We start from the raw sequence: 24,574 nt of genomic DNA, 5'->3' as shown, positions 1-24,574 counted from the left end.
TCAGCTGCTGTGTGGTTCTGGCCCAGGACCAGCTCAGGAGTACAGCTGTCTCCACTGAGAGTCACAGACCTACACAACTAAGTTTTCTCCTGGGAAGGAGCAGAGATGAACAGGAGAGAAACAAGAAAGAGGCAATGCAGGGGCAGGGTGGTTAAGAACAGCACATCTGCCTAACCAGGGGTTTGAGGAAGAATTCATTCATTCACTCATTCATTTATTCATTCATTCGGCTATTTACTGAAAGCCTAAACATGCCAGGCACTGGGACTATACAGAAATGAGTAAGGCATGACCCGCCTTTAAGGTGATTACAATCTGTGAACACAGATTTAAAAATGCAGTGTGCTGAGGGCTATGACAAAGAGAAGCACTGGATGCTGGGGGTCACTCTGACAGGTAGCGGGGTGGTGCAGCAGGGCACCGCAGGCCTTGGGGGTATTCACTCAGGCTCTTCTCAACTGTTGGACTCCTCCCCATGAATGTGGTTTTGTAGCTCAGGGACCTGGGGAGGAGGAGGTGAGGCAGGGTTTGAATGGAAGAGGGTCACACACATACCCCTCATCTGGCAACAACCTTGACCTTCACTGCCCTGTGCTCTCTTCTGGATACTGAATTCCCTCTGAACATTCTTATCTCCAGCTCCCCTCTGCTTCCCAACAGTTCCCCTCACCTGGCAGCCCAGGTCATGCTTTGTTACCTCTGGCGTCAGCAGATCTGCCAGTGTTTTGAGGTCCTTGAAGAAGTAGACATTGTACACAGACCCCTCCTTTTCTTGACCAGCAGCTGGAATAGTGGTGCCTCGTGCCGGCATAACTGGTCAACGGGGCCAGCTTTGGCTGATGCCCCCAAGCGGCACCCCAGCTGAGGCCTGGAGAGGGAGTAGTAGGTGAGAAAGACAAGCAAAGGTGGGGAGGCCTGGGGAGTGGAGAGTGAAGGTGGAAAAGAATTGGAAGGCTGGGCGTACCCTAAGAGGATAAATGGAAAGTGATGGGGTGGGTGTGTCTTCTGGGAGACAGAGGCAAAGGAAGATGTGACTCCAAATGATTCTTGGAACTCCCCACTTGTATCCCAGCTCTCCCCAAACACAAACTCCCTCCTCCCAACCTCCAACTTTTCTTCGAGGGCCTTGGTAACAGGGCGGATCTAGGCAGGATAATTATACAGTTTAGAATGTGGTGTGGAGAATATGGTAATTACAGTGAGGTCCTCTGCGGGGGTGGGGGTGGGCGGTGTCAGGGTTTGCGGGCAGAGACCTGGAAGAGGTCCATTCCACCAAGAGAACACCCTCAGCCCAGGATAGACTCCCTCTCCGCACCACACTCCCAGAGGCTTATGCTGGGGGGAAGGGGCGAAAGCAAGCCTTGGAGGGAAGCCCCCTTCCCTCAGCTGCTTCTCAATGACCCAGCCCATCCCCTCCTTGGAAAGACTTGACATGCCTAGGATTGAGTCCACTGACCCTAAAAATAGGGCTTTTAGGAGGAAAAATGGAGAAGAGAGAGAACTAGGGATTCTGAGTTCCTCCCCATTTAGTCCAGCTCGGATGCACAGGCAGTTTGGGTGCGGGAGTAGCGGGCTGAGGGTGGCCTGTGTGGAAAGGGTTAAGGAAAGCAGTGGTTCCCCGTTCCCGGGGTCAGCTCTGAGAGTGGTCCAGGGGGTCTCCGGTCCGAACCCTGGTGACTGGCACCCAGGGCCTGCAGTACTTCTTCCTGAGGATGTAATGGACGCTCTACCGGGGGCTACACAAGCCCCTCTTTCCTTCAGCAGCTCCTGAAAGCTCATTCCCTCCCACTGACACCCCCCAGCTTCTCTGCCAGCAGCTCACGCTCTTCAAACCGCAATGCCTCCCTTAGGCCCCGACCCACATTTCCTATGAACCAGTCAGGACCTTGAAGGAGGCGGGCCTGAACTGTTGCTTGGGTAACGCAGGAAGAGCGGCACCCAAAAGGCAGGAACACAGTTGCCAGGGAGTCCAGGACAGTGGGCGGGGCCCCAAACCCTGGTTGGCGGGTATTGGGACAGGAAAGATCTAAATGTTCAGATCTCTCCCAACTCTTCCGTAAGGGCAGCCAGGCTCGCTCCTCGGGACTGGGTCTAGGGAGAGACGAACACGATTTAATGCATTATGATATAGAACTCCTTGGACTAGAAATCGAAAGTGAAAATATGTGAAGTATTCACTACAAAAAGAAAAAACAAACAAAAACAAACAAAAAAAGCTTTCGGTCCCACCTCCAAGAAATGAAAATTCCAGATTCTACCACCAGGTGGCAGTCTTCCCTATTTATTGGATTAAGCGCGGTCTCGGACCCCTTGGGGAGGAAACCAGGAGGTGGAAATCTTCTCTGTGTCAATTGTGCCTGACTCTTGTTCTCTGGTATTTGGCAGGTACCCATAACTCCTCATGACCATACATACAGTTTTCTCTTCCCAAGCGAGCTCTGACCAGATTCAGTCACAGGGTTCGTTCATTATTTACTCAAAGCAGTTAATAGAATACTTCGGTGAAAACAGTAAGGTGGTAAGTTGGGGTAACGGCAATGACTAATGAGCTCATTTGGAACTGTGTGTCAGGAAGTTCATCTTTTTAACCTTCTGGAATAGGTACAATATTGTTTTCACCATCTTATAGATGAGGAATCTGAAGTATAAAGCCAAGTTCACACAGTCAGAAAAGGGGGAAAGCAGGGACTTGAAACCAGGCAGTCTAGTTCTAGTCTAGAAGCTTTGTGATTAACCCCCATACTCACACAGAATGATGCAGATGAGCTAGGAGGAGCATCTGCTGTAGACTTGGGGGTCAGAAATGGACTCCTGGAGGACATGTCTAAAATCTCCTCTGCCCTGAGCAAAAAATGAATATGGCCAAGAGACTGGGGGGGGGGGGGGGGGGACGGGACTGGTGAAAGTAGGAGAGGGAGTTGTTCTTGAAAGAGGAAACAATTTGTACAAAGACTCAGAGATAATCGATGATCAAGAGAAAGAAAATGAGGCCTGGCCGGGTAAGTTAAGTTGGTTAGAACACCCTCCCAATGTGTCAAGGTTGCAGGTTTGATCCCCACTCAGGGCACATACAGTAGTCAACCAATGAATACATAAATAAGTGAAACAATAAATTGATGTCTCTCCCTCCCCCCTTTCTCTTGCTCTCTAAAATTAATAAATAAACATTTTTAAAAGAGAGAGAACGAAAATGAAGGCTACGTCCAGATTTATGGCCTGGATGATTGTCATTCACTAAAAATGAAAAATATCAGGAAGGGGACATATTTTAGAGGGAGAAAATGAGTTCTCTATTTATCTTATTTAACCTATGATGTTTGAGTTGCCTTGTGACTTCCAGATGGAGATAGCAAGGAGGCATTGGCATGGAGTTTTGGCCAGTACTGTTTACTTAGTGTCTTGTCTAGTCTATATGTTCCCTGAGGAAAGGGGCTACCTTATTTATCTTTGCGTCTTTCACAGACCTACCACTAGATACATGTTTTGTTTTGTTTTTTCAGTTTTTTTTAATATGTCTTTATTGATTTCAGAAAGAGGAAGACAGAGCAGAGGGAGAGAGAGAGATAGAAACATCAGTGATGAAAGAGTCATTGATCAGCTGCCTCCTGCATGCCCCTAACTGAGGACGGAGCCCGCAACCTGTGCCCTGACCAGGAATCGAACCTCGATCTCCTGGATCCTAGGTCAATACTCAATTGCTGAGCCACACGGGCCATTCTGCTACAGTTTTAGTTTCTGTGCTCCATAAAAATGTATAATCTCTTCATAGCTCCCCAGCATGGTCCTCCTAAACCCTACCTGACCTTCTACCCTCACACCTGGACTCCCAGTTTATTCTTTCATTCCACTCCAGCTCCCCAGTCCAACTCTGTCCTTATACCTAATGCTCCATCAAGACAATATTAAGACACTGAATTGGGCTCTAGTCCAGAGAGGAAACCAGTGTTTCTCTATTCTGCCTGACAAACCCAATAATGTTCTTCCATTAGTTCAATAAACATTATGTATGCCAGGAAACTAGCAAGATCCAGTCTCCCGAACATTTTCAATCTATTTGTTGTCTATTGACCTCCATGACTGTAGACTCAAGAAATAAGCCTGGAGCCCGGCCGGGCGAGGCTCAGTGGTTGAGCATCAACCTAGGATCCAGGAGATGGCAGTTCGATTCCCGGTCAGGGCACATGCTTGGGTTGTAGGCTCAATCCCCAATAGGGGACATGCAGGGGGCAGCCAATCAATGACTCTCTCATCACTGATGTTTCTATCTCTCTCTCCCTCTCCCCTCCTCTCTCTGAAATCAATAAAGATATTTAAAAAAAAAAAAAGAAGCCTGGAGTGCTCGCTTCGACAGCACATATACTAAAATTGGAACGATACAGAGAAGATTAGCATGGCCCCTGAGCAAGGATGACACGCAAATTTGTGAAGCGTTCCATATTTTTCAAAGAATTTATATGCATATATGCACAACCCAAGGACATGGACAATGGTGGGGAGAGGGACTGGGGAGGGGGAAGGGACGGGGTGGAACGGGTCATTGGGGAGAAAAAGGGACATCTGTAATATTTTAAACAAAAATAAAATTAAAAAAAAAAGCCTGGAGAAACTGAGGTCTGGGAAGAGGTATTCAGAACCAAAAGTTAAGTACTTCAGGAGTATTTTAGTGCCTTGGCAATTTTTTACTCTGCCTTCTAGCTGTAGGACAAGTGTGATCCAGGGTCACACTTGAAGACTAGGACTAGTCCCATATCTGGGTTTCTCCCTTTACAACTTGCTGTCTCCAATTCAGACATCTGAGGGCAGACCTCTCTCTTACTCTTACACCTAAAACTACTAGCGCCTTCTCAGATTTCTAAGTCCCTGCAGATCCAAAAGTCTAGCCAGGAGTCCAGAGATCCAGATTCCTCTGCAAGCATAGCGGTCTTCACCCCTGCTCCCTCCCATCCCACCCTCAGTGGCCCTCAGTTCCCGCCTCCTCCAGCCTGCTGATTACCTTATCCTTACAAGCCTCAATTTCAAGCTCATGAACTTTTCCCAGCTCTACGTCTTCCTCTGGTCTCAGGGCTTCCAAACCACCTCTCCACCTTCTCAGACTCTCCCTGTCCTCTGACTGCTGGTCTCCCTGGCTAACCGTCATCTCTCTCTTTCGAATTCCCCCAGCGAGACAGCCTGAGGCTCTCCTCCATGGCTTCTTTAAACATCTTCTTTGGGCTTCCCTTGGTAGCTAGGGCTCATGTGGGCTCAAAATCTCTGGGTCGTCCCCCTCAGGCTCTCCACGCTCACAATAAAGCTGACTCTTGTCACTGTGCTGTCTCTCCTCCCCTCAGGAGTCTGTCTTCTTATCTCTCTCTGCCTTCCCTTGCTCCTCTGTGTGGGCTCCTCAGGGGCTCCCTGGTATCTCCAAGTCTCTGCCCCTCTCCCTCTGCCCCCTCTCTTCCCCGGGTTCTGGTCCCTGTCCCATCAGTCCCTCTGCCCCTGCTCCCGTCTCCCTGCACACCTGACCTCTTGGGGTCTGGCTCTGTAGACCTCCATCTCTTCCCTGCCCAGCCTACCTCTCTCGGGGCCCTAGTCTCTCCCCTTACCTGTCCCTGACTCTCCCCACTCCAACTCCCCCACTAGCTGTGCCTGTCTCTCCAGCTCAGTCTGCGCTGTCTCTTCCCCCGCTGACACTCTCTTATCCCACCTCCCCTTTGTCTCTCTCCTCCTGTCCCTCCTGCTTTTCTTGTCCCCGTGTCTCTGATCTGTCTCTTCCCTCTTTATCTCCCTGTCTCCCTCGGTCTCGCTGACTTTCTCTCCCCTGCTTTCCCCCAACCCCGTATCCCGGTCTCTCCATCCCTCTCCGGGCCCTCGCTCCCTCCCTCTCTCTCTTTTCCACGGCTCTCTCCGGCTCCCTCTCTCGCCTCGGATGACAGCGCTGCCTCTTTTGTTGGCTCCGCAGCCAATCGCGGCCGCTGACGACACGGGGGCCGGGGCTATAAAGGGCCTGGCCCGGGCTCGGGCCCCCCCAGCCTCCCGCCCCGGTCGCCCGCCCGCCCCGCCCGCGCGCCCACCGCCCCCGGCCCCCCCGGGCCCCCCTCGGCCCGGCAGCCCCCAATCCTGCGCCGCCGGGACCCCCTCCTCCTCCCTCCCTCCTCCCTCCTCCCTCCGCCCCCTCCCCTCGGGACTCCGGCGTCCCCGCCCCCCAGTCCTCCCTCCCCTCCCCTCCAGCATGGTGCTCGCGGCCCCGCTGCTGCTGGGCTTCCTGCTCCTCGCCCTGGAGCTGCGGCCCCGGGGGGAGGCGGCCGAAGGCCCCGCGGTGGCGGCGGCGGCGGCGGCGGCGGCGGGGGTCGGGGGGGAGCGCGCGAGCCGGCCGGCCCCGTCCGCGGCGCCCGAGCCCGACGGCTGCCCCGTGTGCGTGTGGCGGCAGCACAGCCGCGAGCTGCGCCTGGAGAGCATCAAGTCGCAGATCCTGAGCAAACTGAGGCTCAAGGAGGCGCCCAACATCAGCCGCGAGGTGGTGAAGCAGCTGCTGCCCAAGGCGCCGCCGCTGCAGCAGATCCTGGACCTGCACGACTTCCAGGGCGACGCGCTGCAGCCCGAGGACTTCCTGGAGGAGGACGAGTACCACGCCACCACCGAGACTGTCATTAGCATGGCCCAGGAGAGTAAGTGGATGGCGGGGTGCGAGCGGTGGGGTACGGACCCGGGCTCTGGGAAAGTGAGCGCCTCCAGCTCTCAAGCGGGGCGCTCCGGTTGCTCGGCCCGGAAGCCGTTTCTGCGAAAACTTGACGGATTGGGGGGCGGGGGCTGCTCCATAGAAGTTTTTCGAGCAGTGGAGATGGGCTGCGGAGTTGCGTGCACGCCCCGTCCCTGGAGGGGGTGGGGCGGCAAATCGTGAGGGTTGCGAGATACCGCCTTCTGTCCCCGGGTGTGCGAGACGGACCCGTGTTAGCGGGAGTCCCGAGAAGCTGGGGCCCGCCCGCAGCCGAGGGGAAGGGGCAGCAACTGGGTTCTGAAGAGTCGTGGTGCAGAGGCTGGGGAGCAGGGTCGGGAGGCTTCCGGAGCCCCGCCGTCGGGGCTGGGACGCAGTGCTTCCTGCTTCCCAGTGCCCCTGGCACCAACTCTCCACCCCTGCCACCCTGGGCTCCGCAACGCGCCCACCGGGCTACGGAGAACGGAGTGCGCCTCTCCCTCTCCTCGGAGTGAGATCCCAGAGCCCTGTCTCTCTCCCGGTACGTAGCCCAGGGAGCCCTCTGACACCCGGCCTCCCTAAGGGACGGAAAAACTGTGCCTTCTCGGTACTGACCGAGCTCAGAGAACTCAATTTCATTGCGCTGCGGTTACTGGCACCCTTTTGGCTGCTCAACCCTTAGTGTTCCATCACTTATTCTTCCGCCCCTACCCGTACCCGGACTTGAGGAGAGAGGGGAAGACCTAGGGAGAAAAAGAAAGAAATAGATGGGGAGGGAGGAGGAACCCAGGCATCCAAGCCCCTTGCCAGACGGAAGATGAACATGTTAATAGACTTGAGCTGCTTTGAAATTTTATAGCCTGGAAAATCCAGGCCAACACTCCTCCCAACACCCCCAAACTCCTAGCCCTCCCTAGGGTCAGATGACTACCTTTCCCCTCCCCCACTGAGGTCTTCCCCCACCCCCTCCAACTCCAGGGAACCAGGCCCTCTCTTATTCCCTAGAGGTTTGGCAAAGTAACCCCCGGCCCCCCCCCACACACACACAACTGTTTGGTTTTATGGCTCTGAACCGAAGAGGGGGGAAACTGTTTTATTGGCAGATGGGTCATAAAAAGCTGGGGGCTGAGGGGAGTCCTAGTGGCCCACCCCTATGGGAGAGGCGCAGGAACCCAGGTGCGCATTTGGGAGGCAGAGAGCCTCACACTGCCACCAGTTTTTCTGCTGACCCTAACTCCACAGTACTTGGTCAGGGCTATAAAGAAAAGAGAACTCAAAGAACTAGGAAACTAATTTGGGGGTGGGGTGGGGTGGAGGTGAAAACCTAGGATCTGATCTTGGGTTCCCTCAGTCTTCCTTCTGTTCTTGAGGCTTCTGCTTTATAGAAGCTAGGGTTAGTCTGAGATTGACTGAGGGCAGGGATTGCGGTGGGGATTTGTGAAATAGAGGTGTAGAGGAATTCTGAAAAAGAGTTTTCTGGAAGATGAAGGGTACTGAGGGAAAAGATCCTCTGGTCTGTGTGGTGTAGTGTGTGTGAGGATTTCCAGATGGGTGATAGAGCTGTGGGCTTCCCCTTACCCTTTTCTATTCCCAGCATCCCTTAACCAATGGACCTGAGTCCAGAGTTAGCCCTGGTAATGGGGATGCGGGAAGCGAAACAGACTCTGCATGCCTGGATTGGGAAGTGCAGGTTAGGCTGGAGGGGGGGGGAGGAGGAAAACAGCAGGTGGGGTTCCACCCCAACTTCCTCCCTCTTGCCACCCCAGGACTTGGATAACTGGGGACTGAGTCTACGGCCAGGTATTGTACGTCCCCTTTAAGAGCCAAGCTGAGATCTTAAGAGAGGGAGGGGGAGCAGAGGGAGAGGAGGGGAGGGAGAGAGGGGAAAAAGGAAAAAGAGACTTTTATAGTCTAATCCCCAGGGACCCGCTTTAATAAGAGACTTGTGCTCTGCTAATCGGGGGAGGTGTTTGTCAGCAGAGATGGCCTCCGCTCCCCTCCCCCTTCCTCCCCTCCCCCAGTCTTCAACCCTGGACCCCAGCCCCCACCTCTCCTAGGCTGCAGTGCCTGCCCTAGTTCCCTCCACCCTCTCAGGCTCTCCCACTCCAGCCTTCATCCTGGGAACCCAGCCCCCTTGCCCTTCTGGGAGCCAAGCCCAGCCCCTCAGTTTCTCTCTCCTCCCTACACCAAGAGGCCCCTGTCCTCTCAGCCCAACCTCCTGCCCCTAGGCCTTCCAGCCTGGGTAAGATGAGTGTGTATGAGAGTGGGGGGGAGGGAGATGTGGTGAGCAGTGAGGGGGTTGGGCTTTTGCTGAAAATAGTGCAATGACCTCTCTCCAGACCAGCGCCGCCTACTAAACCTGACCTGCTGCCTGCCACCAACCCGATCAATCCAACACAGATGTGGCTCCTTCCCCTCCCCTTGGGAGCTGGGCCTATGCGTGTGTTGGGGACTCTCTCAAGCCCCTTGTTTCCCTCTGTGGCTCTACCTGCTTCTCCTTTGTTCCTCCTTGTGTATCCTTCTATCCTTTCTCTTTATCCCACTAGGCTTTGCTACCACTCTCTTTTTGCTTTTTAACCCCCACCCACTCCTTTAAATCCCCCCTTCTCTTCCAGTGTTCTCCAAATCCCAAACTGATTTCTTCTCCCCCTACCATGATCTTTTCTTCCTTCCCCCCCATTCCTCTGCCTATCTCTTCTAACCTGCCTTCATCCCTAAGTCCCTTCTATTATTTCTCTCCATCTCCAGTCTCTCCCCATCTTCTCCCCTTTCCCTTTTCTTTCTCCATACATTGTCTTAGTCCTTCCCCTTGTAGTACCTGACTGTCCCCACATCCACTGGTGATTCCCTGGGGTGGGGATGGGGGACTCTGCTTAGAGACTTAGAAGGATGGGGCCCTGGGGCCCAGTCCCGTATCTCTAAAGCCTTGGGTCAGCTTAGAAAACTAACAATAAAACAACATTTATTGATAACCTACTTACTATTTTCACATTCTTTATTTAATGCTCAGCACTGCTATGGAACAAGGATTATTATCTGTGTTACTGAGAAGTTTGGTGGGTAAGGTCAGATGCTGGTTAATGAGAGTCGGGCAGTGATTAAATCCACTTCAATTGTAGTCAAAGAACAGTGTTTAGATGCCAGGAGGAACTTTGAGACACTGGCCTGTATAATTTAAGATTGGGAGTTTAGGGAGTTCATTCATTCAGCATGCATTTATCGCACACTGCCTGGTACTATGGGAGGCACTAAAGCCACAATGAGCAAAACACACAGTATCAACACAGTGTTCCCACGCATGGAGATTAGTACCTAATGGTGAATACGGACAGGAAAATAAGACAACCCTTATGCTAAAATTGGGCTTAGTACGCTATTTGGGTTGTTCGCCACTCCCCCATCTCACCAGCAGCTTCCCTGACCGAGCTCTCCTGATGTCCGAATCTCCACTCCACAAACTCTATCCCACTGCACCATGCCTGCAGCTCCAGCAGGATAACTGGGAGGATGACCAGTGCCCTGGGACCTCAGAGAAGAACCAAGGGAAAGAGAGCTGCAGGGGAACTTGGTGTCTCATGTCCTGAATATATGAAGATCATTAAGCACTTTCCTCCCCATCTCACTTGGAGAATCCTCCTGGGGCAGGGATGGGGGAGTGCTGATGGAGACCACAGATGCTAAGTCCTCCATGATTATGCAGAACTCAGAGACCTGGGCATGATACATATGCACTTGGACTTCCTAATCATACTTACATGGTTCTGAAAGCTCCTTCCTGATTCTTCCTCTCTGTCCATTTAGAGTGAGAATGGCTATTCCTGTCCAATGAAAACATGATTTAAGGCATTCCCAACTGATTTAAGGGATTAGAAAGGGGAACTGAGAGGAGCTGCAGTGGAAGCAGAGGCAGATATTGAGAATCATTCTTTAGACCCAAGAAGGATCAATTTGTGGTCCAGAACAAAGGGAAATGGGCCAAAATGTAACATTTGGATGTTAAACCTTTGTAAAGAGTTATTGGCACTGTGGACAGGAAGCTTAGGGGAGAAAAAAAGACTGATTATAGTTGATCTGGTGTGTTGAATATTATTTCTGATGCTTTGGGCAAGTAGGAGGAAACAACATAGAGGTAGATTTTTCCTTCCTCAAAAGCTCAGGTAGTAATGGTGATAAGAATGAGGAAACTGGTTTTCAGCTTAATGGGAGTCAAATGCACAGGAGTACTTGAGTAGTTCCAGTCTTCTGGGAATGTTCGTTCTAGTGGTAACGATGCCAGGAAGCCTAGATCTGAATTCTGGTTTACTTCATGGAACAAATTTAGCCCGTGCTGTCTATCTGGACCCTGAGTTATACACTCTCTGAGGCCATCTGCTTTATTTTATTTTGTGTATGTGTGTTTGTGTGTGTGTGTGTGTGTGTGTTTTGCAGGGTGGGGTGGGGTGTGTGCGTGCTGTGCCAGGCTCCACCTGGCCACTAGACAAAACAGCAAAAATGGGACAAGGTGATCTGAGGACAGCAGGTGTGATATGAGGTTTGGCTTCTATAAAGAGCATCAAAGGTTCAGAAGTTGGAGCCCTACATGTTGGGGAAAGTTGGAGAAAGGGAAGATTATAGGTGGAAGAATTCCCTAATTAACTCTTTGAAGATTATCTGGTAGAGGAGAACTTATGTATTAGGGACAGGGTACAGATCAGTAAGACCTGACAGAGTAGTCATCCTACAGGGAAACACTGTTCTGGGTACCAGTGACACAGTAGTCAACAAGACAGGCATGGGAGAAGAGTAAAGAACTGGAAAACTCAGGTTGAGAAGTCCAAGTTGCCAGTGCCACCCAAGGCTGCTGAGCCCCTCCACAAACGTCTTTTGCTGACCCTGTACCCCCTTTTTTCTCTTATCAGCGGACCCTGCAGTACAGACAGATGGCAGCCCTCTCTGCTGCCATTTCCACTTCAGCCCCAAGGTGATGTTCACCAAGGTACTAAAGGCCCAGCTGTGGGTGTATCTACGGCCTGTGCCCCGCCCTGCCACAGTCTACCTGCAGATCTTGCGGCTGAAACCCCTAACTGGGGAAGGGACTCCTGGGGGAGGGGGGGGAGGCCGACGTCACATCCGTATCCGATCACTCAAGATTGAGCTGCACTCACGCTCCGGCCACTGGCAGAGCATCGACTTCAAGCAAGTGCTACACAGCTGGTTCCGCCAGCCACAGAGCAACTGGGGCATCGAGATCAACGCCTTTGATCCCAGTGGCACAGACCTGGCTGTCACCTCTCTGGGGCCAGGAGCTGAGGGGCTGGTGAGCAGGGAGCCTGAGATGGTGGCGGATATGTGTAACCTGGCCCTGAGGAGGTGGGATGTTGGAAAAGGTAGACCAGGAATGTGAAGAGGGTTGGGGACTAGCATTATTTATTTGGAGCCAGGAGCTGATTCTAGAGGAGGAGTTTGGGAGAGAAGGGGAGTGGCAGCTATCCTTTTTCAGAGATCCAAGCCAAACCAACAGCTGAAAACTGGATTTGGGGTGAAGGTGTGAGAATGGGAGATCTGTGGGAATACAAAAATGGACTCTTTACGAGGCCTTGAGCCAAGGAGCTAACAAGGGTTAGGTTGCCAGGAGAGGAATTAGGAAAGGTGAGTTGGAGAGATGGCTAGCTGGCAAGAAAAGTGGGCAGAAGATAAGGGCTGGGGATTGGAGCAGTGGGATAGTTGAGAAGTCAGTGGTCTCTGTTCTCATGCCCCTGGTTGAGGGGCAGGTGAGAAATGAACATCGAGTAGGAACTCTTCAAGACTATCACATCTCTTTCTCCTCTCCCATCCCAGCATCCTTTCATGGAGCTTCGAGTCCTAGAGAACACAAAGCGGTCCCGGCGGAACCTGGGCCTGGACTGCGATGAGCACTCAAGCGAGTCCCGCTGTTGCCGATATCCCCTCACAGTGGACTTTGAGGCTTTTGGCTGGGACTGGATCATCGCACCTAAACGCTACAAGGCCAACTACTGCTCCGGCCAGTGCGAGTACATGTTCATGCAAAAGTATCCGCACACCCACTTGGTGCAGCAGGCTAATCCAAGAGGTTCTGCTGGGCCCTGCTGTACTCCCACCAAGATGTCCCCAATCAACATGCTCTACTTCAATGACAAGCAGCAGATTATCTACGGCAAGATCCCTGGCATGGTGGTGGATCGCTGTGGCTGCTCCTAAGGTGGGGGACAGAGGATGCCTCTCCCACAGGCCCTACCCCTAGATCCCAGCCCTGACCCCCACTTCCCCCCCAGGCCCTAGATCTCCCTCCACCTCTTCTCATGAACATCACACTTGTTCCCTGCCCAAGCAGTGTGCAATACAACAGAGGCAGGTGGGGATTGAGGGATGAGGGGCTTGGGGGAAAGGGAGAAGAGGAGGGGGCAGGTCAGGTGGGGAGTGTTTGAGGTTTGCAGGTGAGAAGGTTTTGCAAGAAGACAGAGAGGCATAGAGACAGGAGGTAGAGCAGAGGGATAGAGACAGAGGAACACTAAGAGCAGCAGTGAGAAGGCAAAGGGATGGAGAGGCAGAAGAGACAGACTAGGCAGAGATAAATAATGAGAAAGAGTCCGAAAGGGAGTAGTAAGAGAAAGCCCCATACCAAGCCTCCTTTCTTCCACTGGCAAGGTGAGGGGCTTGGTATGTTTTGGGGAGACCCCCTGACTACCATTCTCAGTAGGAGAGGAAATCAAAAATCCATTCTTAGTTTCTTCCTTTCTCTCTCTAGCAGTAGCTGGGGGAAGGGAAGTGAGGGCAGGGGCAAAAGTGAGGATTTTGGAATTTTATTTATTTATTTATTGTGACTTTTCATTTTTTTGGTATTTGGCTTTACTGAAATAGAAGGGCCCCTGCCCACTGTGCCCCATTTGTCCCTTATTCCCTAAACCCTGTCTTCCCTCAATACCCACCTACTTAAGCACTTGTATAAAGCCTCCAGGGGTGGGAATGGGAGTAAAGGGCAAGAGGGCTGACATATGGTGACGTTTCCAATCCATAATCACCCTACTTAATTAACCTTCCTGAGCCAAAGGGGTTGAATTCCAGCAGTCACAGAAACAGTAAGAGGTTAGGGTTTAGGAGCTGGGGGATGGGAGTGGGGTGGAGAAGCCAGCCCTCAACATCCAGGATCTATATGAGAGCCACTAAACTAACCCTCAGGTCCACCCTCATAGTACTGAGTTATTTAGCCAGAGAGTGTGGCCTGTTTATGCCTAAATTCCCCCAGCCAAAAGAGAGACCAAAGAGCCTGTGGAATGCCCTTGCTCCCAGCCTCTATCTTCAGGTCAATAAAAAGAAGAGTATAGAGATCCCAGAGTCCCCTGGTCTGGGAAGGGTTAGGAGGGGTCAAGAAAGGAGCAGTAAGGAGGCTGATGGTTATAGGGCATTGGAATCCAAATCACTGCTCTGGGCTAGGGAATGGAGCCAGCAGACCAAGGTGGAAGGGATTCTGGAGGGGGGACATTTTAGTCCCTCAACCCCAAAGCTCAGGGTGGAAGAGGGGAGAACAAGGGAGCAGAGTGTCTATAATTATTTTTATGTTTTATTTTTGGAATCTAGCAGTACCTGGAAGCAGGGATGGGGATAATACAGTGGGGAAAAGCATCTGACAAGGCCAATTGAGCAGAGGATGGGAAGGATAGAGACTCCCTGGTTTTTTTAGAAGGCTAGGAAGCAGGCAGGGACTGGTTACCACTCCAAGTCACTAGCTGGGCCTATTCATTTCTCCCACAATCCTGACCCACCCTCCTCTGGACTCACTGTGCCTCAGTTTCTTCCCCTCGATGGAATGAAAAATAGCAGCACCCGCCACAGCCAAGAGATGAATTCTGAGCACTTACCACGGGCACTTTATGGACATAAAATACCTCTCGCTGTGGGACAGATAACCAGGGCACCAGAGTAGTGGTGAAGAGATGTGAGGCTTAAAGGAGTCACAGGCTTCAGAGTACAAGTTCCCCTCTGCCTCCCAGCTGGACAGTGCCTGAAGCCAAGGAGCTGAGAATCTCCTGATCCACACCCTAGCCATACCTCACCACCAGACTTCTTGGCTCCAGGAAAGAGCCTAGGAGGTCAGGAGAGGAGGGGGAAAGAACCTTCAGCAAAACTGTTACTCTTAAGTAGAGCCAGCAGTTATGGTTCTGATACAAACGGTACTGAACTACAGTTAAGCCCGAGCTGGAGAGCTGACCAGGAAGGCTTGTTTTTCCCAAGAGCATGACTCTCTTACCTGGCCAAGCCAGTGGAAGGGGCAAAGGCATGTGACCACCCTAGGGAAGGTGGTGTTGGTGAGCTTTAGTATCTTATTCCCATTCCCATAGTGAAAAAGTGAGATAAGGTGTTTCAGTATAGGAATGGGCAAGGGCTGTTAAGCATTTCAACTCACCTCCTCCCCTACAGCAGCTATGCTAAACCCCCCAGCCTTGCCTCTCTGACCCTATTCTTCATCCTTCCTTCTGGGGACATAGCCCAGTGGCCCAATCTTGGAGAACCATCAACACCATACACCTTTTCTTGGTGGAAGGAGAGGAACAGAGAAGTGAAAAACAGATGCCTTCTCCAAGATCAAATGCCCACATCTCTTGATCTTGGCACATGGTGGGGGTTGGGCAATAGGTATCAGGTGACTCCCCTCTACAAATTCTAGAGAGCTGGGGCATTAGATTTGGGGACACTTAGAATATGCCCCTTTAATACCACCAAATAAAGACCTTTGGGGGAGGGCCTTTCTCTTATGAACATAAATCTGTGAGTTGAAGTCTCCTTTCCCTGGGCCCCCCCACCCCCAAAGAGGCCTGGGGACATAGCCCAGCGGCCTAGTGGGAAATAGCACCCCCCCTCCCAAGATGTGTGTGGACCTCACCAGTGCCCTCAGATCATAATTAGTGTAATTATTATTTACTTTGTGTATTTGTTACACTGTATGGGTGATTGCCTTTGTTAAGGGTGTCTGAGGAGTATGGAGCTGACAGGGGCACTGGAATGCCGGGAAAGGACTTTTTCACTGAGATCAAGGATTCCTGGAGGGAACCATTGCAAAAAGGCCATCAGGCAGTTTTCAAGTTATGTGACAGAGGGCAAAGATGGCCATAGGGTGCTCTGAGTTTTGGGATGGTCACATGACACAATCCAGCACTTGAACCTGAAAAAAGAAAAATAAAAGCAGTCAAAGAATTTGGAACTCAGTAATGAGCTCTTCTCCCTAACCAAGCGCCAACATTTACACCTCAGACCAGGAACAGAAGATGATCTGAGAGAGGATGTAACTTTGTGCTCAAGAACTAAGAAGATGGTGGTCTTTGGAACATGGGAAAAACACTATGGGCATCTGGGATGATGGTTGGGACATGCAGCCCAAGGGAGGGGACCTCAAATAACTCTAAAAGCTTGATCCAAAATAGTCCCAAAGATTACAAAAACCCTCTCCCAGCTTCCTGAGAATGGAAGATCTAAAAGTTCTCTTGAGATGATCCCACTAATGTCTGTCCTATTCTGCAGTTCCCTGATCCTAGGTTTCCTCAACAAAGTTTTACCAAAATCCACAAACTAAACCAACATAGCCATTCACCTTGCCTGTGAACAGTGGTTAAGCATCTCAAAAGTGTCTCCCATTTACCTAGAGCACATTTCCAAGGCTTAAGAGTTGGGTGTAGCAAAAGAATCTTGCCTAACTTACATGTTTAAAAAAGGAAAAAGCTACTGTAACATCAACCCGATCTGGAATAGGGAGACAGGGTCACTGAGGGGTCAATGTGCCACTATGCTTTTCCTGTCCTGTCAGTTCTATCAACAGATTGACCCCACCTCAGACCAAACTACAAGACTGAGGTTGAGAGGAGAAAAGTGCAACATACTGTATCCTTCCAAGGAATTGCTTTATCCACACTGATCCCTAGCATCTTACCTGAGCTAAAAATGTTTTCTCCCTTTACTGCTCATTGTTTCCTAAAGAGGACACTCAGAAGAAACTGCAAGGTGACTTTTACCCCAAACATCCTGCAACCCAATGCATGAGTAGCTAGCCTATACTCATCTTTGTCCATTTTTTTGGATGATGGGCCCCAAGCTAAGCACCACAAGGCAGTCGCATTTAAAGCTTCTGCTCTCTAGTGAAGCAGAAGCATGGAGTCTGCCCCAGGCAACAATGTCAGTTTTCCTACAAGCAAGCTGGGTGTAAAGAGCAATTAGGACTCCTACCTCTTCCCACTCTCTGAACCTCCTAATAATGTACCTGCATATGTAGTGTACACACACACACACAAACTAATCCACTCAATCCCTTACCCTCTAGCTGGAACATACTCAGGGAAAAGAAAATCTTACCACTGTAAATCACCTAGTTAAATGAGCTAATATTTATTGAACAATTACTATGCAAACTATAGTAAACAAGTTGTGCTGAGTACATATAATTTCTCACAGGGTTGCTACTGGTACAGGGTCTGGAGATAGTCACCGAATAAGCAATTTGCCCAGAGTCTCGGAGCTGGCAGAGCTCAGTTGTAGAACAAGAAATTACACCTAAGTAGTTGCTACACAATATTCCATTCTAATATATTAATAGTGTTTTGAGAGGTGGAAAACTAATGGCAATGACAACTGAGAAAGGAAAAGAAAGCTGGGAGCACCCTGGGCTCAAAGGGTCTGCAAAGGCAAGTTTAAAAACAAGTGTGGACATGTTGCAAGAGAGGTGGAGGTTGTTAGGTTTTGATGGATTTCAATAATCAGGTGAGTGACCTTGCCTATCAGAGACCCTCATAGAACAGGGAAAAACAGTTAAGTTCCTTCCCCTTCATCTGTTTCTCATGTCAAAAAGGACTCAACACCAAGAAGTCCTGCTCTTATTCACATCTTTCTATACCCCTCACCCCCACAAAACTTCTAGCCTTGTATCTTCAGAAGTTCCCAGGAGTTGGGCTGGGGGAAAAGGGCAGTTTAGAGTGATTGTGGAGAAAAAGAGAATGATCCTGGAGAACCATAAAAAGGTGCAGATTTACAGCTAAGAAAGCTAGTTCCCTCCACATCTTTTATAGGCTCCCTCATTAAGAGCTTCCAGGTATGCAGAGAATGTTACAGCTTCAGGTCAGAAAAAAGAAGCCTCAGTTAGCTAACCACACCTGGGTCTTGGATCAGTTACACTAGGGAGACTGGAGAGTAGGAAGGAAGGGTACTTGGATCCCAGATAAAGGACTGGAAGCCTGGATGCCTATTACTGCCTTTAAAGGGGCTTACTATTTAAAGACTAAATTAGTGGAAAAGACAGGCATCTTGAACTATTACTGTTCAAAAAGTATGTGAGGAATGACTATGAGACAGGAATAGGAGGATTTGGTGATCAGGCTTGGAGATGAGAGACTTCTGCCCAACATAACAGCTGCTAGAATAAGATGAAAAGGTTAGTAAAAAATCCACACTATCAAGGATCTGGGGAAAGTGAGTTGAGTCAGGGAAAGAATAATTAGACTTCAGGAAGAGAATCCTGGGGGGAAGGCTCAGTGTTTTTATGGAAGGTTATAAAGGATAAGGAGGTGAAGAAAGCTTCTGAAGGACCCATTGTTCCACTCCATTATCACCATCTGCCCCATTCCTTTACCTATTACTTTTATCATCCTTGGGGAGAAAACCCTTAACAAATCTATAACCTCTCTCAAGCTGCAAAACAGAATTCTCTCTGGTTCTGTTTTCAGAGTAGAGAGAAGAAAAACTAGCCTCAAGTCAGGGACTGGAGAAAAGAAAAAGGAGACAGACAAGAGGCCAGAGGGAAGGAAAAGTTTACAAGTGTTCCCCTTTGTTCATTTTTCCAAGTCTCAGAATGGGGCAAAATGCACAACAAATGGTCAATCTTTGGATCTCCTCTCAAAGGCACAATTTTCCTGAAGTTTCTAAACTTAGGTCCCTACCCTCCTCAGCAAGCAAAGAGATGTTGTGGAAAGAGATTCTTGTTAGGAAGGGGATCAAATCATTACCTATTAATCACAAAACTAGACAGAAGGTTTTAGTAGAAATGGGAACAAGGAATTATACCACAGCCACACAGGATCTGATTGTGGTACCAAAGTCTTCAGGTAAGGTGCCAAGCTCTTAAGCTTTATTACCAAACAAAAACCAACCGTAAGTAGGTCCAGAAATAAAGATTAAGAGGAGGAAACCTTATACAAACACATCCAAAAAAATGAAGTAGCACGTCTTAGTCTATGTGAAACTTCAAATGCAAAGCAGCCTGCTTAGGAAAAGCCACACCTTTCTAAGTAGGAGGCCCAGCAAGTAAAATGGATTTTAGTAGTATCTAAGAAATGTTACAACCAAAACAGCAATAGTATACTTCTGCAACAGAAGACAAACTAGCAAAGGGCTTGATTAGAAAGTAGAAGCCGCCCGGTCGGGCGTGGCTCAGCAGTTGAGCATCGACCTAGAATCCAGGCAATCAGGGTTTGATTCCCGGTCAAGGCACATGTCCGGTTGCGGGCTGCAGCTGATCAATGACTCTCTCATCATTGATGTTTCTATCTCTCTCTCTCCCTCTCCCTTCCTCTCTCTGAAATCAATAAAGATATATTAAAAAAAAAAAAAAAGAAAGAAAGTAGAAGCCTCCAGTCCACTGTTTATGTTCCCAAAGATTCTAGGCAATAATGCTTAATACCTCTGACATCCTGTCATGCTTTGAATCCCTACACTTTCTTCTAGTTCTGAGGGGTATCCGGACCATCTCCTTTACTGAACTGCATAACCAACAAGGTTCCCACATGTTGGCTGAAACGAGATAGTATTACACCAGGTCACTTTTGAAACAAGGGCCCTTCTGGGCTCCATTCTATAACAGGCTACCAATCATTAGCCCTTGTATTTACATCCTTTGCACCTTCTAAAACCCAGAGTTTTCACCCCAATGGGTCACATGAACCTGCTGAAGTAAAAGACTCAGGGTAGCCCAGCCAGGCGTGGCTCAGCGGTTGAGCATAGACCTAGGATCCAGGAGACCGGGGTTTGATTCCTGGTTAGGGCACATGCCTGGGTTGCGGGCTGCAGCTGATCAATGACTCTATCATCATTGATGTTTCTATCTCTCTCTCTCCCTTCCTCTCTCTGAAATCAATAGAAGATATATTAAAAAAAAAAAATCCTCAGGGTAAAACTTGGCCTCTTCAAGGAGGATAAAGAGGTAAAAGGATGCCTATGAACATGAGAGAATATAAACAGGCTTAAAGCGATGGGCTCAATCCCTTTCCTTATCCTTTTTTCTAGTGGGTAAAGGCATTATGGCTAACTCCCTATATCTGTCCCTGAAGCTCCCCGTATCTGATCTAATCTGGCTCTAAGAACTCAAAGGAGTACATAATAAAACACACTGTTCTCTTTTCTAAAATTTTTTTTATTAACAAGCAAAATAATAATTAAAAAAACACAACACAACAACAATTTTAAAGTTGAAACAGCAGTAAATCAAATTGCTACTGTAGTTCATGGATGTACCTGGGGTACATGCTCTTTCATTGCGAGGCAGGACCTAGGCACATGACTGTGTATTTAGGAATATGTGACCAAGAAGAGTCAGAGAGATGGAAATCACTGGAGAACAGAAAACAAGTGTCTCATCAGGCAATCCCAAAGCGCTCTGCTCTTTTCCTCTTCTTTGCCTATAAGGAAGAAGCAGGAAGAGAAAAATTAGATTGCAAGACAATAGTGGCCTGGGTTCCTGGCTGCTTTAATCCAAACTCACATGGAATGTCACAAGGTCAAAGAAGGAAGGCAGGCCCAGGCTTAAGCTTGGCAGCCAAATATTTCATTTCTGAATTTCTCGTTATTCAGTTAGAGCTGGGGAGGTTTGGTGGAAAAGGAGGGTGAGAAAGGGAGAAGACTATGAAGAGTTTGTGGGGGGGAATAGTGGTAGGAAATGGAAAATGGAAAGATGCCTGAAGGAAAGAGGGCCACTCAGCCTTGTAGCAAGTTAGCCTCGAAACAGAGAAGTCTTAACAGGCTGATGAAAGTCTTCCATTCAGTGGGGAGATGGGAGATTTCAGAGGAATAAGGGTTGACCAACGCTCTTTCGTGGGGATGAGGGGAATGCCCTTCTGTGCAGTCAGGCCCACACAACAGCTATTTCTCAGGGCTCCAGATCCAAAGAGGCATAAAATCTTCAATGCCAACATAATAAATGGGGAGAGGGGGGAAGTTCCCAACATTGATCTCTTAAGGGGGAACACACTGGAGAGAGGGTACAAAATGGGGAGGGGGAGAGAAGAGAAAGACATTTTTGTTCTAAGAGTGCCTCACAAAACAGCACCAAATCCATCCTCACTCCAACCACTGTCCCCAGCAAAGGGGAAGCTTCTTTTTTATTCTATTCACACAGGAGGCTTAATTTAGATTAAAAAGAGCCAAGCGTATATAGGCCTGGACCACTCCACCTGGATTGACACAATTCTTTGGAATCAAATAAAAGTCATCTGGCTCATGTAAACTCCATGAACCTCAGAAGTTACTTCTTCCTTAGATACACTGACTCTCCCAACAAAGGCCAATATTCCTTGCCACCCAACAAAATCCTCATTTGCTTTATCTTGGAGAGGCCAAATGTACCAGCTTAGTGAGCATAGCAAGTTTCCTTGGGAAAGAGGGAGTAATTTTAACTGGAATTAAAACAAGCCTACATTTACTTCTAGCTCATCCTCGCAAATCACTAAGTAAGCAGATACTTACTATAGGTAATGATTTATTCTAAGTTAGCACAAAGAACACAAACCCCTCTAAGTTTTTTCCTAGTGAATAATATAAACTAATAAGAGTCTAAAATTTTCAGGGTTTATTTTTATTATTCATAAAGAAACTTTGTAAGATTTTGAGAGTGTGAGATAATAAATTTTCAGAGGATATCTCCAGAGGCAGATGGAAAGAAGGAAGTAAATTTGGAATAAATGGGAGAAAGAACATTCCAAACTCCTTACCACCCAAATAATTTCTATAATTCAAAACATATTCACTATTTTAACTGTTCTTTACGTACACCTCAGATGATACTTGGTCTCCGTTACAGATACTCTCAAATCAGCAAATCAGTATTGTCTGTCAATGTTCTGAGCAGTCTTCCAATGCTTAAATAGTCTCAGTGAATGTGAGTTACTCCAGGGGAAGCTGGGATGTGTATGAACATAAGTCTTAAAAAAAGGCAATCTTTCATTTTGAGAAATTATTTGTCAATAAAGTGATAAGAATAAGAAATGGACTCAGTGGACTCATCTGAGTCCATTGTCCTATTCCAGAGGGGAATTAGGCACAACTACACTTGTGTTTGGGTTGGATATGGCCTTCATTAAATGATCAAAGAAATATGCCTGGCAGCTTATCAGACATTGCTTCTTATTAAATACTCACAATATGAGAGGTGTTGTGTCAAGCACTCTACAGAGAACCATCCCAATGACGTGAGACGCACTGACTGGCTGCCTCCCACACACAGCGATCAAGCCTGCAACAGGCTGGGGATCAGGCCTGTTTCCAAGGTACATGCCCTTGACCGGAAATTGAACTCAAGACTCTTCAGTACATGGCCTGGCCTACTTCTTAAGTGCTCAGACGACAAGGTCTTTTGTCTTTTGCTTGACAGCTGTTACAAATTATGGTACTTTTTTTTCTTTTTTTCATCAATTTTATTTATTAGATTCCACAAATAAGTGAGATCATGTGGTATTTGTCATGTTCTGACTGGTTTATTTCACTTACCATAATAATCTCCAGGTTATGGTACTTTTCTTAACTTCAGTTTCATCATCTGGAATGCAGAGATATTAATACCTACCTGAAGTGGTATTTTAAGCATGAAATGTTTCTATGTAAAAAGGGATGATTCGTCCTGGCCAGTGTGGCTCAGAGAATAGCACTGGCTCATGCAACGAAAGGTGGTGGGTTTGATTCCCAGTCAAGGGCACGTACCTGGGTTGCAGGTTCGATCTCTGCCTCAGTCGGGGTGTATGCAGGAGGCAACCAATCAATTTTTCTCTCTCTCTCTCTCCTCATTCCCCTCCACTCTCTAAAAATCAATGGAAAAAATATCCTCAGGTGAGGATTAAAAAAAAAAAAAAAGAAGTAGGCCAGGGAAATAACAGTGTCTCACCACTCCATCTGTTCACCCTCATTTCCCTTCAAGGGCTCTATGAAGCATTTATATATATTTTACCTCTGAATCCTCTGTGGTTCCTGTTCCAGCTGAACTTGTGACAATTCCAAATCGTTCCTTCCTCTTTTTCAGCTTCTCATCATCTTCAGACTGTTCAGGGACAAAGAAAGGGTTGAAACAAGTTAGCCTCCATTCACAAAGTAAATGAGAATAAAGCATAACTTATGGGTCACAATAAGCCAGCCAACCTTATGATAAAAACTAAGGATCACACAAACAGAAAAAAATAGACAAGATAAGCTAGCATATAGTATGTTGTCCCTAAAATGACCAAAAACTTAATTTTAAGTAGGGCCTCGAAGATGGCGGACAACCCCAGCCACCAGGAACATGGAGATGGGAAGATCACAAAACTGATTAAGAACTTGGAGGCGGCCCTAGCCAGTGTGGCTCAGTTGGTTGAGAGCCTGGTTGGATTCCTGGTCAGGACACATACCCAGGTTGCAGGTTTGATCCTCAGTCGGGGGTACATGTGGGAGGCAACTTATCGATGTTTCTCTCTTTCTCCCCCTCTCCCTTCCTCTCCCTAAAAAGCAATAAAAACACACTAAAAAAAAAACAAAACTTGGAGGCTGCCCGCAGCAATGGCACAAGCATGATATCACTGATCATTCTTCCCAAAGACTAGATTTCACGTGTGGCAAAAAGGTTAGCAGGCTGTTGGTTCTGGCCAGTGTGGCTCAGTTGGGTGGAGCATCCCATGCACCAAGAGGTGGTCAATTTCAATTCTAGGTCAGGGCACATCCTAAGTTTTGGGTTGGATTCCTGCCCCAGGATCAATTAAAAAACAAAACAGCCCGGCCGGGCGTGGCTCAGTGGTTGAGCATCGACCTGGGATCCAGGCGATTGGGGTTCGATTCCGGTCAAGGCACATGCCCAGGTTGCGGGCTCCATCCCCAATGACTCTCTCATCATTGGTGTTTCTTTCTCTCTCTCCCTCTGCTGCCCTCTCTCTGAAATCAATAAAGATATATATAAAAAATAAAAAAATAAAAAATAAAAACCAAAACAAAACAAAACACAAACGCTTAAAAAAAAATACTTTAGCAAATTAGTTTGGAACTTCATCTAAAGTCAGGAGTAAACCATCTTTCAGTCCTGGAGCCATTACATCTGTATAACAAAGACTCAAACTTTAAAACAAAGTACCTGCAAATGGCTCAGTTGTTTACTATGGTACAATTGTAACAGAAGGAGGAAAGGAAAAGAAAGTCAACACTGACTCTGAATCAAACCAATTAATACATTATTGTATTTGTGTGATAAATTCCATACAGAGGCTCTTACAGAGCACTACTTTCAGATGACAGCAAATTTGGCTTCATTGTAATAGATGGTAGTGGTGCACTTTTTGGTGCACTCCAAGGAAACACAAGAGAAGTCCTGCACATATTCAAAGATCTCTCAAAGAAACATGGTAGAGGAGGTCAGTTAGCCTTGTTTTTGCCTGTTTAAGAACGAAAAAGCAACATAACTATGTTTGGAGACTGGCTAAGACTGTTGTGCAGCTGTTTATTTCTGGGGACAAAGTGTATATGGCTGGTCTCATTTTAGCAGGATCAGCTGCCTTTATGATTTTTTTTTTTAAACCCTCAACTGAAGATATGTTTTTATTGATTTAAAGAGAGGAAGGGAGGGGAGAGGGGTGTGTGGGAGGGAGGGTGGGAGGGAGGGGGAGGGAGAAGGGGAGAGAGGCAGAGACAGAGAGAAGCATCCAT

The 24,574-nt window shown here is 48.4% G+C and overlaps 2 protein-coding genes, 1 non-coding gene and 1 pseudogene across 4 annotated transcripts in view; 3 read left to right on the top strand and 1 right to left on the bottom strand.

Annotated features, from left to right (window-relative positions):
• Positions 1-4,335: 4,335 nt before the first annotated feature.
• Positions 4,336-4,442, top strand: LOC148093839 (U6 spliceosomal RNA). Its single transcript, XR_015714172.1, has one exon. It is a non-coding gene; the product is annotated as a U6 spliceosomal RNA (small nuclear RNA).
• Positions 4,443-6,161: 1,719 nt separating this feature from the next.
• GDF11 (growth differentiation factor 11) lies at positions 6,162-15,859 on the top strand. The gene is made up of 3 exons (XM_016214372.2): positions 6,162-6,644; positions 11,569-11,966; positions 12,488-15,859. Exons 1-3 carry the CDS (start codon positions 6,209-6,211, stop codon positions 12,866-12,868), a joined length of 1,215 nt encoding a protein of 404 aa, XP_016069858.2. The 5' UTR covers positions 6,162-6,208; the 3' UTR covers positions 12,869-15,859.
• A 4,174-nt stretch (positions 15,860-20,033) lies between these two features.
• The window catches only part of SARNP (SAP domain containing ribonucleoprotein), a 45,934-nt gene continuing 41,393 nt past the window's right edge, over positions 20,034-24,574 (bottom strand). Inside the window, exons 10-12 of one of the 2 annotated variants that reach the window (XM_016214371.2) lie at positions 22,857-22,946; positions 22,403-22,451; positions 20,034-20,319 (exon numbers count right to left, since the gene is read on the bottom strand). In XM_016214371.2, the coding sequence (XP_016069857.1) occupies positions 22,419-22,451; positions 22,857-22,946 (123 nt within the window). In that variant the 3' untranslated portion in view covers positions 20,034-20,319; positions 22,403-22,418. The remainder of the gene's footprint in view (positions 20,320-22,402; positions 22,452-22,856; positions 22,947-24,574) is intronic. The other variant, XM_016214370.2, reaches the window with a different exon arrangement.
• Positions 23,159-24,479, top strand: LOC148093838 (eukaryotic peptide chain release factor subunit 1-like; annotated as a pseudogene).

The sequence above is a fragment of the Miniopterus natalensis genome, chromosome 2 (genome assembly GCF_054644295.1).
Source record: "Miniopterus natalensis isolate mMinNat1 chromosome 2, mMinNat1.hap1, whole genome shotgun sequence".
Lineage (NCBI taxonomy): Eukaryota > Metazoa > Chordata > Mammalia > Chiroptera > Miniopteridae > Miniopterus > Miniopterus natalensis.
Note: the sequence above shows the minus strand (reverse complement) of the source record. Positions and strands in the feature narration are given on the sequence as shown.

Excerpts from the sequence above, each read along its gene's own strand:
- GDF11 (XM_016214372.2), top strand. The coding sequence starts at position 6,209 with ATGGTGCTCGCGGCCCCGCTGCTGCTGGGCTTCCTGCTCCTCGCCCTG. Across the intron at positions 6,645-11,568 it reads CATTAGCATGGCCCAGGAGA|CGGACCCTGCAGTACAGACA; the intron begins GTAAGTGGATGG and ends TTCTCTTATCAG. Across the intron at positions 11,967-12,487 it reads GGCCAGGAGCTGAGGGGCTG|CATCCTTTCATGGAGCTTCG; the intron begins GTGAGCAGGGAG and ends CTCCCATCCCAG.